The sequence below is a fragment of the Eriocheir sinensis genome, unplaced genomic scaffold (genome assembly GCF_024679095.1).
Source record: "Eriocheir sinensis breed Jianghai 21 unplaced genomic scaffold, ASM2467909v1 Scaffold972, whole genome shotgun sequence".
Lineage (NCBI taxonomy): Eukaryota > Metazoa > Arthropoda > Malacostraca > Decapoda > Varunidae > Eriocheir > Eriocheir sinensis.
In genome coordinates, this window is record NW_026112355.1 from 129756 (window position 1) to 146131 (window position 16376).

Sequence of the window (16376 nt, forward strand, 5' to 3'; positions counted from 1 at the left end):
CAAATACTAGGGGCACGCCGGTGATGAGACACAGGGTCCCAAATACTAGGGGCACGGCGGTGATGAGATACAGGGTCCCAAATACTAGGGACACGGCCATGATGAGATGCAGGGTCCCAAATACTAAGGGCACGGTGGTAATGAGACGCAGAGTCCCAAATACTAGGGGCACGGCGATGATGAGATGCAGGGTCCCGAATACTAGTGGCACGGCGGTGATAAGATGCAGAGTCCCAAACACTAGGGGCACGGCGGTGATGAGATGCAGGGTCCCAAACACTAGGGGCACGGCGGTGATGAGATGCAAGGTGGCCCACACTAGAGGCACGGCGGTGAAGAAACGCAGGGTCGCCCACACTAGGGGCGCGGCGGTGATGAGACGCAAGGTCGCCCACTCTAGGGTCGTGGCGGTGAAGCGACGCAGGGTCGCCCACACTAGGGGCACGACGGTGAAGAGATGCTGGGTCGACCACACTAGGGGCACTGCGGTGAAGAGACGCAGGGTCGACCACACAAGGGGCACGGCTGTGATGAGACGCAGGGTCGACAACACTAGGGGCACGGCGGTGATGAGACGCAGTGTCGACAACACTAGGGGCACGACGGTGATCAGACGCAGTGTCGACCACACTAGGGGCGCTGCGGTGATGAGACGCAAGGTCGCCCACACTAGGGGCGTGGCGCTGAAGCGACGCAGGGTCGCTCACACTTGGGGCGTGGCGCTGAAGAGACGCAGGGTCGACCACACTAGGGGCACGGCGGTGATGAGACGCAGGGTCACCCACACTAGGGGCGTGGCGGTGAAGAGACGCAGGGTCGACCACACTAGGGGCGTGGCGATGAAGAGACGCAGGGTCTACCACACTAGGGGCACGGCGGTGAAGAGACGCAGGGTCGACCACACTAGGGGCACGGCGGTGAAGAGACGCAGGGTCGACCACACTAGGGGCGTGGCGTTGAAGCGACACAGGGTCGCCCACACTAAGATCACGGCGATGATGAAATGCAGGGTCGCCCACACCAGGGGCACGGCGGTGAAGCGACGCTGGGTCGCCCACACTAGGGGCGTGGCGATGAAGAGACGCAGGGTCTACCACACTAGGGGCACGGCGGTGAAGAGACGCAGGGTCGACCACACTAGGGGCGTGGCGATGAAGAGACGCAGGGTCTACCACACTAGGGGCACGGCGGTGAAGAGACGCAGGGTCTACCACACTAGGGGCACGGCGGTGAAGAGACGCAGGCTCGACCACACTAGGGGCGTGGCGATGAAGAGACGCAGGGTCTACCACACTAGGGGCACGGCGGTGAAGAGACGCAGGGTCGACCACACTAGGGGGGTGGCGATGAAGCGACACAGGGTCGCCCACACTAAGATCACGGCGATGATGAAATGCAGGGTCGCCCACACTAGGGGCACGTCGGTGAAGAGACGCAGGGCCGACCACACTAGGGGCACGGCGGTGATGAGATGCACGGTCGCCCACACTAGAGGCACGGCGGTGAAGCGACGCTGGGTCGCCCACACTAGGGGCACAGCGGTGATGAGATGCACGGTCGCCCACACTAGAGGCACGGCGATGAAGAGACGCAGGGTCGCCCACACTAGGTGCACGGCGGTTAACTGACGTTGGGTCGCCCACACTAGGGGTGCGGCAGTGATGAGATGCAGGATCGCCCACACTAGGGGCGCTGCGGTGATGAGACGCAAAGTCGCCCACACTAAGGGCGCAGCGGTGATGAGGCACAGGGTCGCCCACACTAGGGGCGCGGCGGTGATGAGACGCAGGGTCGCCCACACTAGGGGCGCGGCGGTGATGAGACACAGGGTCGCCCACACTAGGGGCGCGGCGGTGATGAGACGCAGGGTCGCCCACACTAGGGGCGCGGCGGTGATGAGACGCAGGGTCGCCCACACTAGAGGCATGGCGGTGATGAGAGGCAGGGTCGCCCACACTAGAGGCGCGGCGGTGATGAGACGCAGGGTCGCCCACACTAGAGGCGCGGCGGTGATGAGACGCAGGGTCGCCCACACTAGAGGCGCGGCGGTGATGAGAGGCAGGGTCGCCCACACTAGAGGCGCGGCGGTGATGAGACGCAGGGTCGCCCAATCTAGAGGCGCGGCGGTGATGAGAGGCAGGGTCGCCCTAACTAGAGGCGCGGCGGTGATGAGACGCAGGGTCCCCCACTCTAGAGGCGCGGCGGTGATGAGGCAGGGTCGCCCACTAGAGCGCGGCGGTGATGAGACGCAGGGTCGCCCACTCTAGAGGCGCGGCGGTGATGAGAGGCAGGGTTGCCCACACTAGAGGCGCGGCGGTGATGAGGCACAGGGTCGCCAACACTAGGGGCGCGGCGGTGATAAGACGCAGGGTCCCCCACACTAAGAGCGCAGCGATGATGAGGCACAGGGTCGCCCACACTAGAGGGACGGCGATGATGGGACGCAGGGTCGCCCACACTTGGGGCACGGCGATGATGAGACGCAGGATCGCCCACACTAGGGGCATGGCGGTGATGAGGCACAGGGTCGCCCACACTAGGGGCTCGGTGATGATGAGGCACCAGGACCCTAACACTAGGGACACGGTGTTGATGGGACTTAGGGTTCCAAACACTAGGGGCACGGCGGTGAAGAGACGCAGTGACCCTAACACTAGGGGCGTGGCGGTGAAAAGACCCAGGGTCCCATGTCTGACCTGGGTCAGGTTTGGGCAACAAGTGTGTGTGTGTGTGTGTGTGTGTGTGTGTGTGTGTGTGTGTGTGTGTGTGTGTGTGTGTGTGTGTGTGTGTGTGGGTAGTTTGCTGATAAATGCCAGCGGAGAAATTGAGGCTCTGTAATGATGCTGATAATGATGTGTGTGTTTGTGTTTGTGTGTGTGTGTGTGTGTGTGTGTGTGTGTGTGTGTGTGTGTGTGTGTGTGTGTGTGTGTGTGTGTGTGTGTGTGTGTGTGTGTGTGTGTGTGTGTGTGTGTGTGTGTGTGTGTGTGTGTGTGTGTGTGTGTGTGTGTGTGTGTGTGTGTGTGTGTGTGTGTGTGTGTGTGTGTGTGTGTGTGTGTGTGTGTGTGCTTTTTTTTTACACTAAAGGAGACAACACAAGGGTCCAAAAAAAAACAATAATAAAAAAGGCCCGCTACTCGCTGCTCCCAAAAAATAATCCAAAGAGGTTGCCGAAAGAAAGGTCAATATCGGGAGGAGAGGTGTCCTCATACCCTCCTCTTGAAAGAGTTCAAGTCGTAGGCAGGAGGAAATACAGATGAAGGAAGATTGTTCCAGAGTTTACCTGCGAGAGGGATGAAAGAGTGAAGATGCTGGTTAACTCTTGCATAAGGGGTCTGGACAGTATAGGGATGAGCATGAGTAGAAAGTCGTGGGCAGCGGGGTCGCGGGAGGAGGGGAGGCATGCAGTTAATAAGTTCAGAAGAGCAGTCAGCGTGGAAATATCGACAGAAGATAGAAAGAGAGGCAACATCGCGGCGGAATTTAAGAGGTAGAAGACTATCAGTAGGAGGAGGATAGCTCATGAGACGAAGAGCCTTAGACTCCACTCTGTCCAGAAGAGCTGTGTGAGTGGAACCCCCCAACACATGAGATGCATACTCCATACGAGAGCGGACAAGGCCCTTGTATATGGATAGCAACTGCGCGGAGGAGAAGAACTGGCGGAGACAATACAGAACGCCCAACCTCGAGGAAGCTGATTTAGCGAGAGAGGAGATATGAAGTTTCTAGTTGAGATTTTGAGTTAAGGATAGACCGATGATGTTTAGTGTTGAAGAAGGTGACAGCTGAGTGTTGTTGAAGAATAGGAGATAGGTGTTTGGAAGATTGTGTCGAGTTGATTGGTAGAGAAATTGAGTGTTTGAGGCATTGAAGGACACAAGGTTCCTTGTGCCCCTATCGGAAATGATAGCAAGGTCTGAGGTCAAGCGTTCTGCAGCCTCTAGTCAGGAGTCGTGTACTTCTTGTTGTGATGGTCTTCTATTGAAAGAAGTTGAATAATGCAGAGTGGAGTCGTCGGCGTATGAGTGGACAGGACAATTTGTTATGGAAAGATCATTGATGAATAACAGGAAGAGAGAGGATGATAGGACAAAACCCTGTGGAACGCCACTGTTGATAGGTTTAGGGGAAGAGCGGTGACCGTCTACCACCGCAGAGATAGAACGGCCAGACAGGAAACTGGAGATAAAGGAACAGAGAGAAGGATATAATCCGAAAGTGGGCAGCTTAGAAAGCAAAGACTGGTGCCAGACTCTATCGAAGGCTTTCGATATGTCTAGCTCAACAGAGAAAGTTTCACCGAAACAGCTAAGAGAGGATGACCAAGAGTCAGTTAAGAGAGCAAGAAGATCACTAGTAGAACGCCCCTTGCGGAATCCATACTGGCGATCAGATAGTCGAAAGATGCTTTTGGATATTCCGGTTAAGGATTGATTCAAAAGCTTTAGATAGACAGGAAAGTAAAGCTATAGGGCGGTAGTTTGAGGGATTGGAACGGTCACCCTTCTTAGGCACAGGCCGTACAAAGGCATACTTACAGCTGGAAGGAAAGGTAGATGTTGATAGGCAGAGACGAAAGAGTTTGACCAGGCAGGGTGTCAGCACGGAAACACAGTTTTTAAGAACAAAAGGAGGCACTCCATCAGGTCCATAAGCCTTCTGAGAGTTGAGGCCAGTGTGTGTACCTTTAGTGCATTTTTATAAATTACATCTCTCTCTCTCTCTCTCTCTCTCTCTCTCTCTCTCTCTCTCTCTCTCTCTCTCTCTCTCTCTCTCTCTCTCTCTCTCTCTCTCTCTCTCTCTCTCTCTCTCTCTCTCTCTCTCTCTCTCTCTCTCTCTCTCTCTCTCTCTCTCTCTCTCTCACGCTTTCAGTATTTGTGTGTGAAATGTGGATAAAATTGGCATGCAGGTGCTGCAACACCAGCAACAAACAGCAAACTTTAACACGAGGGAGTTGCACAATAGGAATTTGCCATTATCCCCCCTGTATAAGGTGAGCAGTTATTAGCTACTTGTATTTAGATTACATCATCCTCTTACTACAAAATGTCTACGCCTGTAATGATGTTTTACTACAATTTATTGCATTCAAGTTCATACCAGGAGTCAAGTTATTCAGCCAGCAAAGCATTAACTACTTCACCTATTTTGTATGCTATTTTACACATATATTTGTGTGTTGTCTGTCTGTCTTTTTCTGGTCTCTCTCTCTCTCTCTCTCTCTCTCTCTCTCTCTCTCTCTCTCTCTCTCTCTCTCTCTCTCTCTCTCTCTCTCTCTCTCTCTCTCTCTCTCTCTCTCTCTCTCTCTCTCTCTCTCTCTCTCTGTATCTACAAAACGGGAAACATTTGCAGATGATGTCGCACCAGCAAAAGACAGCAGAGAAGGGAAGATATTTCAGAGAGATGTGGCGACCCAGTGCAATGAACATCCCGTATTCACAGAGGAAGAAACTGAGTTACGTATAAATCAAAACTCTTATGGGCAGGTATTGAAGTTATTAGAGCAAGTCAGCAATCAAAAGCTTTCGATAGGGTCTGGCACAAATCTTTGCTTTCCAAACTACCCTCCTACGGTTTCTATCCTTCTCTCTGTACCTTTATCTCCAGTTTCCTTTCTGACCGTTCTATTTCTGCCGTGGTAGACGGTCACTGTTCTTCCCCTAAATCTATTAACAGTGGTGTCCCACAGGGTTCTGTCCTATCTCCCACTCTTTTTCTGTTGTTCATTGATGATCTTCTTACCAAAACGAACTGTCCTATCCATTCCTACGCCGATGATTCCACTCTGCATTACTCAACTTCTTTTAATAGAAGGCCCACCCTTCAGGAACTTAACGACTCAAGACTGGAGGCTGCAGAACGCTTAGCCTCAGACCTTACTATTATTTCCGATTGGGGCAAGAAGAACCTGGTGTCCTTCAACGCCTCAAAAAAACAGTTTCTCCACCTATCCACTCGACACAATCTTCTAAACAACTATCCCCTATTCTTTGACAACACCCACCTATCACCTTCCTCAACACTAAACATCCTCGGTCTATCCTTAACTCAAAATCTCAACTGGAAACTTCATATCTCATCTCTTACTAAATCAACTTCCTCGAGGCTGGGCGTTCTGTACCGTCTCCAGTTCTTCTCCCTGCACAGTTGCTGTCCATATACAGGGGCCTTGTCCGCCCTCGTATGGAGTATGCATCTCATGTGTGGGGGGGCTCCACTCACACAGCTCTTCTGGACAGAGTGGAGGCTAAGGCTCTTCGTCTCATCAGCTCTCCTCCTCATACTGATAGTCTTCTACCTCTTAAATTCCGCCGCAATGTTGCCTCTTTCTATCTTCTATCGATATTTCCACGCTGACTGCTCTTCTGAACTTGCTAACTGCATGCCTCCCCCCCTCCCGCGGCCCCGCTGCACTCGACTTTCTACTCATGCTCATCCCTTTACTGTCCAAACCCCTTATGCAAGAGTTAACCAGCATCTTCACTCTTTCATCCCTCACGCTGGTAAACTCTGGAACAATCTTCCTTCATTTGTATTTCCTCCTGCCTACGACTTGAACTCTTTCAAGAGGAGGGTATCAGGAGATCTCTCCTCCCGTATTTGATCTTGCTTTCGGCCACCTTTTTTGTTTCTTTTTTAGGAGCAGCGAGTAGCGGGCTTTTTTTTTATTATTGTTTTCTTTTTTGTGTGCCCTTGAGCTGCCTCCTTTGTTGTAAAACACACACACACACACACACACACACACACACACACACACACTAATATAAGGAAATTACAGATATAAATATAGGTCAACCTCTCTCTCTCTCTCTCTCTCTCTCTCTCTCTCTCTCTCTCTCTCTCTCTCTCTCTCTCTCTCTCTCTCTCTCTCTCTCTCTCTCTCTCTCTCTCTCTCTGTATCTACAAAACGGGAAACATTTGCAGATGATGTCGCACCAGCAAAAGACAGCAGAGAAGGGAAGATATTTCAGAGAGATGTGGCGACCCAGTGCAATGAACATCCCGTATTCACAGAGGAAGAAACTGAGTTACGTATAAATCAAAACTCTTATGGGCAGGTATTGAAGTTATTAGAGCAAGTCAGCAATTTATGTAAAGAAAACTCTACATTAAAGAAGAATCTAGAGAGACACATGGAGAATGAGAAGAAATCAGTTGAATATGCAAATCTAGATATAAAAAAAACTCTTACATGGAAATTTCACTTCTGCTCAAGTAGATTCAGTGTTAAGTGGCAAGCGAATTACAAGATGGAAGAACGAAGATATTACCTTAGCTATAAATCTTAGCAGTTTAAGCGCAAAAGCCTATAACTTCTTAAGGGAAAAAATGATATTTCCCCTTCCCTCCATTAGCCCTATAAAGAGGTGGGCTCAAAAACTTAATGTTGAACCAGGAATTCAAGATATAATACTGCAAATGTTGAAAAAACAATCTGAATGCATGACTGAAAAGGAACGTCTTTGTGTCTTATCCATGGATGAAACATCTGTAAGTATGGAATGGGTACATGATAAGTCAGTAGATAAAGTTTATGAGCCTAAGCTGAATGAAATGTGCATCATGCTGAGATGACTCATAGGGAATTTGAAGCAGCTCCTGTACTATGATTTTTATGCACATATAAACAAAGACGACCTTTTTGATATTCATAATGTGGAAGTTGTCAGTTTCTCAATTACAGCAATGGTGAATGATTTGTCTCCTAAAAATATAAAACTATGGAACAGTCTTAATATAAGTACAGTCAACTCATCATTTCCAAATCCGGCTGCTCCTCATCACAAAGTTTATGTATTTGCTGATGCTCCCCACCTAATCAAGCTAATTATAAATAATTTGATTGATTCGGGTTTTTTCGATTGGAGGCAAAGCTGTCAATCGTGGCTGCCTAAGGGAATTAGTTACAAAAAGCGCCAGAGACCTTAAAACAACACATAAATTATCCTTCAAGCACTTAAATCAGGGGTTCCCAACCTTTTTGCTCCTCTGTACCCCTTGGGCATTTTTATAGGTTCCCGTGTACCCCAAAAAATTTAGGATAAAAAACGATGGAATTGTAATATTTTGATATTATTTTATAATGAAATCTGTATGTGTAGACTGATGATCTAATTTCAATAAGTTTTGCTTACTAAAATAAGGAAATTGAAAAAAAAACGACATTGTGCATTTTGAATGCAGATGTATTTTTTTTATATTTTTTTTACAACAAAGGAGGCAGCTCAAGGGCAACAAAAAAAGAAAACAATAATAAAAAAAAGCCCGCTACTCGCTGCTCCTAAAGTAAAACAAAAGAGGTGGCCGAAAGGAAGATCAAATACAGGAGGAGAGGTGTCCTGATACCCTCCTCTTGAAAGAGTTCAAGTCGTAGGCAGGTGGAAATACAGATGAAGGAAGATTGTTCCAGAGTTTACCAGCGTGAGGGATGAAAGAGTGAAGATGCTGGTTAACTCTTGCATAAGGGGTTTGGACAGTATAGGGATGAGCATGAGTAGAAAGTCGAGTGCAGCAGGAGGCATGCAGTTAGCAAGTTCAGAAGAGCAGTCAGCGTGGAAATATCGATAGAAGATAGAAAGAGAGGCAACATTGCGGCGGAATTTAAGAGGTAGAAGACTATCAGTATGAGGAGGAGAGCTGATGAGACGAAGAGCCTTAGCCTCCACTCTGTCCAGAAGAGCTGTGTGAGTGGAGCCTCCCCACACATGAGATGCATACTCCATACTGTACATCCATATTGTATTATTGTATTGCAGATGTATTGTCAAACTGGGAATCACAACCTAGATAATGAACTCTCCGCCATGCTGCTCTCAACATGTGACTGGCCAGATGTTGAAGAGGACAATGAGCACCTATTTTCTGATTACCCTGAGACAAATACTCTAGAATGTAAATGGAAGAGCAAGGTCTTCTTTAATTTGGAGGCCTTATTGTAAAAAAATATTCCCGCAGTACTCATTTACTGGCGGGAATGTAGAACCTGATGATAAGATCTGGATAGGAAAGATCAGCAGGGAAGAAGGCAAATTAATGAAACCTAATAATGACTTCTTGGAAAAACCAAAAAAAAAAAAAATGTTAGTATGTTTTAGTGTTTACCACGGAGAAAAGGCATTGAGGCCAGGACGTGATTCTGTAAAAAAAAATAATCTTCTTTCATGTGTAGTTAGGTGGTAGATTTATCTTATGACGTCGTTTCATTTTTTTGTTAAATGTAGAGTCTTTTTTAGACAGAATATTGAACCGAAAAATCCTAGAAAATAAGAATCTAGACAAAAAAAAAGGTGAAAAATCATGCACAATAAAGAAACAGTAAGGCGTTATTTTGTTTCACTACCATTACCTAATATTTAAAGCTAAATTCCTTTCTTTTTCCTAACATTAACACTCGTCTTGTTCTTACGCAGAGAGAGAGAGAGAGAGAGAGAGAGAGAGAGAGGAGAAAAATAAGAGTAAAGGAGAGATAAGGAGTGAGGGAGTGAGCTGTGAAGAAGAAAAGAATAAGAAGATGAGGGAAGAGGGGAAGGAGAAAGAAAAAGGGAGTGAGAAAGATCGAGAGAGAGAGAGAGAGAGAGAGAGAGAGAGAGAGAGAGAGAGAGAGAGAGAGAGAGAGAGAGAGAGAGAGAGAGAGATAGAGTTGTGAGGAAGAAAAAGAGCAAGAAGACGAGGGAAGAGGAAGAGGAGAAAGATGAGGAAAGAAGATTAGTCTACGTCTACTCTCGCGCTTCCCGTTTTCTCCCATTAGTGACGTCATTGAGGGGCCTCCCGGTTCCTCCCCGGGTGCCCTTTCCTTAAATTGATAGCCTGGATGGAGCGGGAAATGAGTTGACCTACTTTGAATCGGCTCGGGGTCTTGATATTCCTCTCTTGAAAGAGGTCGTCATATACAGCAGGAAGTACTGACGCAGGATGGCTGCTCCAGAATTTACCAGCCGAAGGGATGATAAAATGAAGATGCTGGTTGACTCCTGCATAAGAGACTGGACAGCATAAGGTTGAGCTTAAATAGAAAGTCATGTGCAGCGAGACCGGGAGGTGGAGCAAACCGTTAACAAGATTAGAGGAACAATCAGCATGAATATATCGATAGGAGACAGCGAGAGAGGCAATATTGCGGCGGGGTTTACTAAGTAGAAAACTGTGTCAGTAGAAGAAAGGGAACTGATGAGATAAAGAGCCTTTGACTCTATCTAAATGAGCTGTGTGTGGGGCACGTCTCCATCCCCCCCATATATATATATATATATATATATATATATATATATATATATATATATATATATATATATATATATATATATATATATATATATATATATATATATATATATATTTTTTTTTTTTTTATAACAAAGGAGGCAGCTCAAAGCACACAAAAGAAAACAATAATAAAAAAAGCCGCTACTCGCTGCTCTAAAGTAAAACAAAGAGGTGGCCGAAAGGATGATCAAATTCAGGAGGAGAGGTGTCCTGATACCCTCCTCTTGAAAGAGTTCAAGTCGTAGGCAGGAGGAAATACAGATGAAGGAAGATTGTTCCAGAGTTTACCAGCGTGAGGGAAGAAGAGTGAAGATGCTGGTTAACTCTTGCATAAGGGGTTTGGACAGTATAGGGATGAGCATGAGTGAAAGTCGAGTGCAGCAGGGCCATGGGAGGGGAGGCATGCAGTTAGCAAGTTCAGAAGAGCAGTCAGCGTGGAAATATCGATAGAAGATAGAAAAGAGGCAACATTGCGGCGGAATTTAAGAGGTAGAAGACTATCAGTATGAGGAGGAGAGCTGATGAGACGAAGAGCCTTAGCCTCACTCTGTCCAGAAGAGCTGTGTGGGTGGAGCCCCCACAAATGAGATGCATACTCCATACTAGGGCGGACAAGGCCCTGTATATGGACAGCAACTGTGCAGGGAGAAGAACTGGCGGAGACGGTACAGAACGCCCAGCCTCGAGGAAGCTGATTTAGTAAGAGATGAGATATGAAGTTTCAGTTGAGATTTTGAGTTAAGGATAGACCGAGGATGTTTAGTGTTGAGGAAGGTGATAGCTGGGTGTTGTCAAAGAATAGGGATAGTTGTTTGGAAGATTGTGTCAGTGGATGGGTGGAGAAACTGTGTTTTTGAGGCGTTGAAGGACACCAGTTCTTCTTGCCCCAATCGGAAATAATAGTAAGGTCTGAGGCTAAGCGTTCTGCAGCCTCAGCCTTGAGTCGTTAAGTTCCTGAAGGGTGGGTCTTCTATTAAAGAAGTTGAGTAATGCAGAGTGGAATCATCAGCGTAGGAATGGATAGGACAGTTCGTTTTGGAAAGAAGATCATCAATGAACAACAGAAAAAGAGTGGGAGATAGGACAGAACCTGTGGGACACCACTGTTAATAGATTTAGGGAAGAACAGTGACCGTCTACCACGGCAGAAATAGAACAGTCAGAAAGGAAACTGGAGATAAAGGTACAGAGAGAAGGATAGAAACCGTAGGAGGTAGTTTAGAAAGCAAGATTTGTGCCAGACCCTATCAAAAGCTTTTGATATGTCAGCGCAATAGCAAAGTTTCACCGAAACGGCTAAGAGGATGACCAAGAGTCAGTTAAAAAGGCTAGGAGATCACCAGTAGAACGCCCCTTGGAACCCATACTGGCGATCAGATAGAAGGTCAGAAGTGGAAAGGTGCTTTTGAATCTTCCGGTTAAGGATTGATTCAAAAGCTTTAGACAAACAAGAAAGTAAAGCTATAGGACGGTGGTTTGAGGATTGGAGCGGTCACCTTCTTAGGCACAGGCTGTATGAAGGCATACTTCAGCAAGAAGGAAAGGTAGATGTTGACAGGCAGAGGCGAAAGAGTTTGACCAGGCAGGGTGACAGCACAGGCACAGTTTTAAGGACAATAGGAGGCACTCCATCAGGTCCATAAGCCTTCTGAGGAATGAGGCCAGAGACGGCATAGAAAACATCATTTTTAAGAAAATTTATAACAGGCATAAAACGATACAGAGGGGTGATGAGTAGGAGCAATATGAACAGAATCGTCAAGAGTGGAGTTATAAGAAAAAGAATGTGATAAGAGTTCAGCCTTAGAGATAGATGAGACAGCAGTGTTGCCGTCAGGACTGAGAGTGGAGGAAAGATGAAGAAGTGAAGTTGGAGGAGATGTTTTTGGCTAGATGCCAGAAGTCACGGAAGAGTTAGAAAGCAAAGGTTTTGACATTTCTATTAATGAAAGAATTTTGGTTAGTCGGAGAATAGATTTGGCACGATTTTGGGCAGAAATGTAAAGTTCATAATTAGCATTAGTTTGAAGGCTCTGGTACCTTTGTGAGCTACCTCTCTATCATTGACAACACGAGAACAAGCGTAATTAAACCAAGGATTTTTAGCGTGAGGTGTAGAGATAGAACGAGGAATGTATGCCTCCATTCCAGAGACAATCACCTCTGTAATGCGCTGGGCACACACAGAGGTGTCTCTCTCCTGGAATCAGTAATCATTCCACGGGAAATCGGAAAAAGTACATCCTCAGGTCGTCCCACCGAGCTGAAGCAAATTGCCAAAAGCATCGGCTCTTCGGTGGGTCAGAGGATGTACAGGAGCGATAGGACAGGATGCAGAAATAAGATTGTGATCGGAGGAGCCCAACGGAGAACAGTTTGACAGAATAAGCAGAAGGGTTTGAGGTAAGGAAGAGGTCTAGAACGTTGGGCCGATCTCCAAGACGGTCAGGAATACGTGTAGGGTGCTGGACCAACTGCTCTGGGTCGTTGAGGATAGCAAAGTTGTAGGCTTGTTCACCAGGATGGTCAGTGAAAGAGGATGAAAGCCAAAGCTGGTGGTGAACATTGAAATCTCCTAGGATGGAGATTTCAGCGAAGCGAGTGGGTCAAGATGTGCTCCACTTTAAATTCAAATAGTCAAAGAATTTTACATAGTTGGTAGAGTTAGGTGAGAGATAAACAGCACAGATGTATTTAGTAATAGAATGACAATGAAGTCTTAGCCAGATGGTGGAAAATTCAGAAGAGTCAAGGTTGTGGGCACGAGAGCAAGTGATGTCGTTGCGCACGTAGGCAACATCCAACTTTGGATAGAAATTTAGGATAGAGATAGTAGGAGGAACAGAGTAGAGATTGCTGTCAGTAGCCTCAGAAACCTGTGTTTCGGAAAGGAAGAAGGTGAGGTTTAGAGGAGGAGAGATGATGTTCCACAGAATGAAAATTAGAGCGAAGACCGCGAATGTTGCAGAAATTGAGAAAGAAGTTCGAGGAGTTATCAAGACACCTCTCAGGTCGGCAGCCAGAAGGAGTCCTCCCTGAAATTTGTTTTGTGTATATATATATATATATATATATATATATATATATATATATATATATATATATATATATATATATATATATATATATATATATATATATATATATATATATATATATATATATATATATATATATATATATATATATATATATATATATATATATATATATATATATATATATATATATATATATATATATATATATATATATATATATATATATATATATATATATATATATATATATATATATATATATATATATATATATATATATATATATATATATATATATATATATATATAACGATACACAGAAAACCTTATTCCCGATAACCGTTAACTGATAATGAAAAACCTTAACGGCGATAACCGATATTCGTTAACTAGAGACACAAATATAGGCGATAACCGATAACCGATACCCGATACAAATCCACAATTCCGATACTAGCTAGCGATAAGTCCGATAGGCGAAAACGATACTATATTGATATTTCAGATAGAACAACATTGATGAATTCAAATTTTCATTATCTGTATTTTAGGAAATTTACAAAACCTTAAAACCACACGTTGACACGTACATATGGACGTTAATACTAGAAATGCCTGAACCGGTGTAGTGTTATTTGGCGTCCCCACCGTCAAAAATTGTGTACAAACACTGGTCTCTTGTGAACGGTGCATGCTCAGACCAGCAAGCGTAGACCTGTACAGTCTCACAAAGATTTTAAACCGTAATTAAGAGTTGTTGGAAGGCTGAATCAGACATATAGTACAACTACCACCATCCCCGCTGTTTCTAGGACGACACTCTGTACGAGTTGTATTTATATGTACAGAGTGTACGTCGTTCTAGAAACAGCGAGGATGGTGGTACTGTATGTTTGATTCAGCTTTCCAGCAACTCTTAATGTGTTAAAAAAGCATTGTGAGACTGTACAGGGCTACACTTAATGGTCTGAGCATGCGCAGTTCACGAGAGACCAGTGTTTGTACACAAAAGCGCCAGCTTTTGACGATGGGACACCAAATAACAACACCGGGTGCCTTCAGTATCATGGCATGGTCACAAACGAATATGGAATATCAAATTTGAGGCAGTGAATAATCATTTTTGGGGCAAAGTTAAATGATTTTTCTCTATGATATATTGATTTTTGAGTAGCATAAAAAAATAACCTAGTGTTTTAATTTTCATGACCTAAGTATGAAATCTCATCACCGAAGATATTTCATACCGCGAAGTTTTTTCATACAACACCGGGCCACGCATGCGCAGTAAGGAGACAAAAAAAAATTCCTGAGAGGCGGAAAAAAAGTAGCGATTATCGCTAGTTTGGTTACAAAAGTAACGAAGATACCGATAAATATTTAAATAAGTAGCGGATGGTCAATAATCCGATTTTGTTATCAGCGATAAAGTATCGCGATAACTTATCGCGATAACTTATCGCGATAACGCCCAGCTATGTATATATATATATATATATATATATATATATATATATATATATATATCTATATATATATATATATATATATATATATATATATATATATATATATAAAATGCATGTAATATGATCAAAATAAAGACCATGATAATGATATCAATGCTAATATTGATAAATGATAATACCTACCATTATTTTTGTTATTGATATTCATCATTATCTCATTTTTTATTATTACTATTTATTATCTAATTATCAATGGTAATGTTTTTTTTCTGGTGCTGTCATCTGTGGCATAAGTTTTAAATGTTGAGGGAACAGAATATGTCATGGGAGCAAATGCAATGTAGAGTGAGCGGTATTTGGGAGTGTAGTATGGTAAATATATAATATATTGTGTTACCACATATCTTACCATAGTATACTTACTCGAGTGCAGCCACTTCCAATGGAAATGTCTTGTCCATTCGTGGTCTGCCTGCCGACATACGACCAGCATCCAGACCCTACAATAAACCTGAGGTGCGGTTGAGCGAGGTTGGATGTAAGCTTGAATCTGAGGCAGGTGTTTTCCTCCCAGTGAGCAATCCCTGCATTTATGGCAGCCACAGTGCCGGCTGAGTCCGAGGTGAAAACCGAAAACAAACATTTTTATGGTTCAAAGATAAAAACTGACTGTTACTGAGCTATCGCATATAATCGATATTTATAACTGAGGTTCTTTTGAGTGTATTAACACGTCTCGATAGTAGGCCATATACTCCCAGTCTACACTTGTCTTTATCTGCTTATGAATGGAAACATAATTTTTACATACAGTCGCTAGTATTGATGTAGTAAGGCACGGTGGGGAAGCCGCCCTGTTCAGGCCATCGCGCAGAGAGGTCTGCAAGGGCCCTCCTCTCCCTGACCGCTCGCCACTGGCTCTCCGTCAAGACCATGTCTCCTTCAAAGACTTGGTGGCCGTTCACAACACTAGGATTGGTTTCCATGAAGTCTCGTGTCTTAATGAAAAAAAGAAAAGAAAAGGAAAGAGGAAAGAATAAAAGAATATTCGGAATAGCTGACAGGAAAACAAGAGTGATAAAACTATGTAGTGCGGATTACTTACGTATTCAATATAATTTTATTCAGACTAACCAGATCTCTCATTTCTGCTGTACCATTCCCTTCATCGCGGCCTTCGTCATCACTTCCCTATAGAGAGATAAAAATATATTTACATTAGTGCAATATAAAGGAGAAGTTGGGTGCATCCACCATAGCAGAGCGTGGCTGCGGTGCTCAACTCAACAAACATTACCCGGGACAAGGGTGAGCGTGAAGGCCGGTATTGCCACAGTTTGTTCTCCAGGTGTTCCCAGGTAATCATTTCTCGATCAGCCCGAAAGGAAAGATGAAAAGCTGGGTGGGTTGCACGCCCTTGTCCGGGCCGGGATACGAACCCGGGTCCGCATATTCATAGCTAAGCACGCTAACCACTGCACCAAGGCTACGTAAGTGAAATTCAGAGAAATAAGTAGGTGAAGTCATCCAGTGCCAAAACCGTTTTTAATGAATTAACTTCCTTATAATAGAGTAAATGCCGCACGACGGTTATATGTGCACA

At 45.0% G+C, this 16376-nt stretch overlaps 1 protein-coding gene across 1 annotated transcript in view; it reads right to left on the bottom strand.

The window, feature by feature from the left end:
- LOC126995062 (protein SpAN-like) overlaps positions 1 to 15976 on the bottom strand; it is a 59679-nt gene extending 43703 nt beyond the window's left edge. The window contains exons 1-3 of the mRNA XM_050854355.1: positions 15908 to 15976; positions 15585 to 15771; positions 15197 to 15384 (exon numbers count right to left, since the gene is read on the bottom strand). Of these exons, the coding sequence (XP_050710312.1) occupies positions 15197 to 15384; positions 15585 to 15771; positions 15908 to 15919 (387 nt within the window). The 5' untranslated portion in view covers positions 15920 to 15976. The remainder of the gene's footprint in view (positions 1 to 15196; positions 15385 to 15584; positions 15772 to 15907) is intronic.
- Positions 15977 to 16376: the final 400 nt, after the last annotated feature.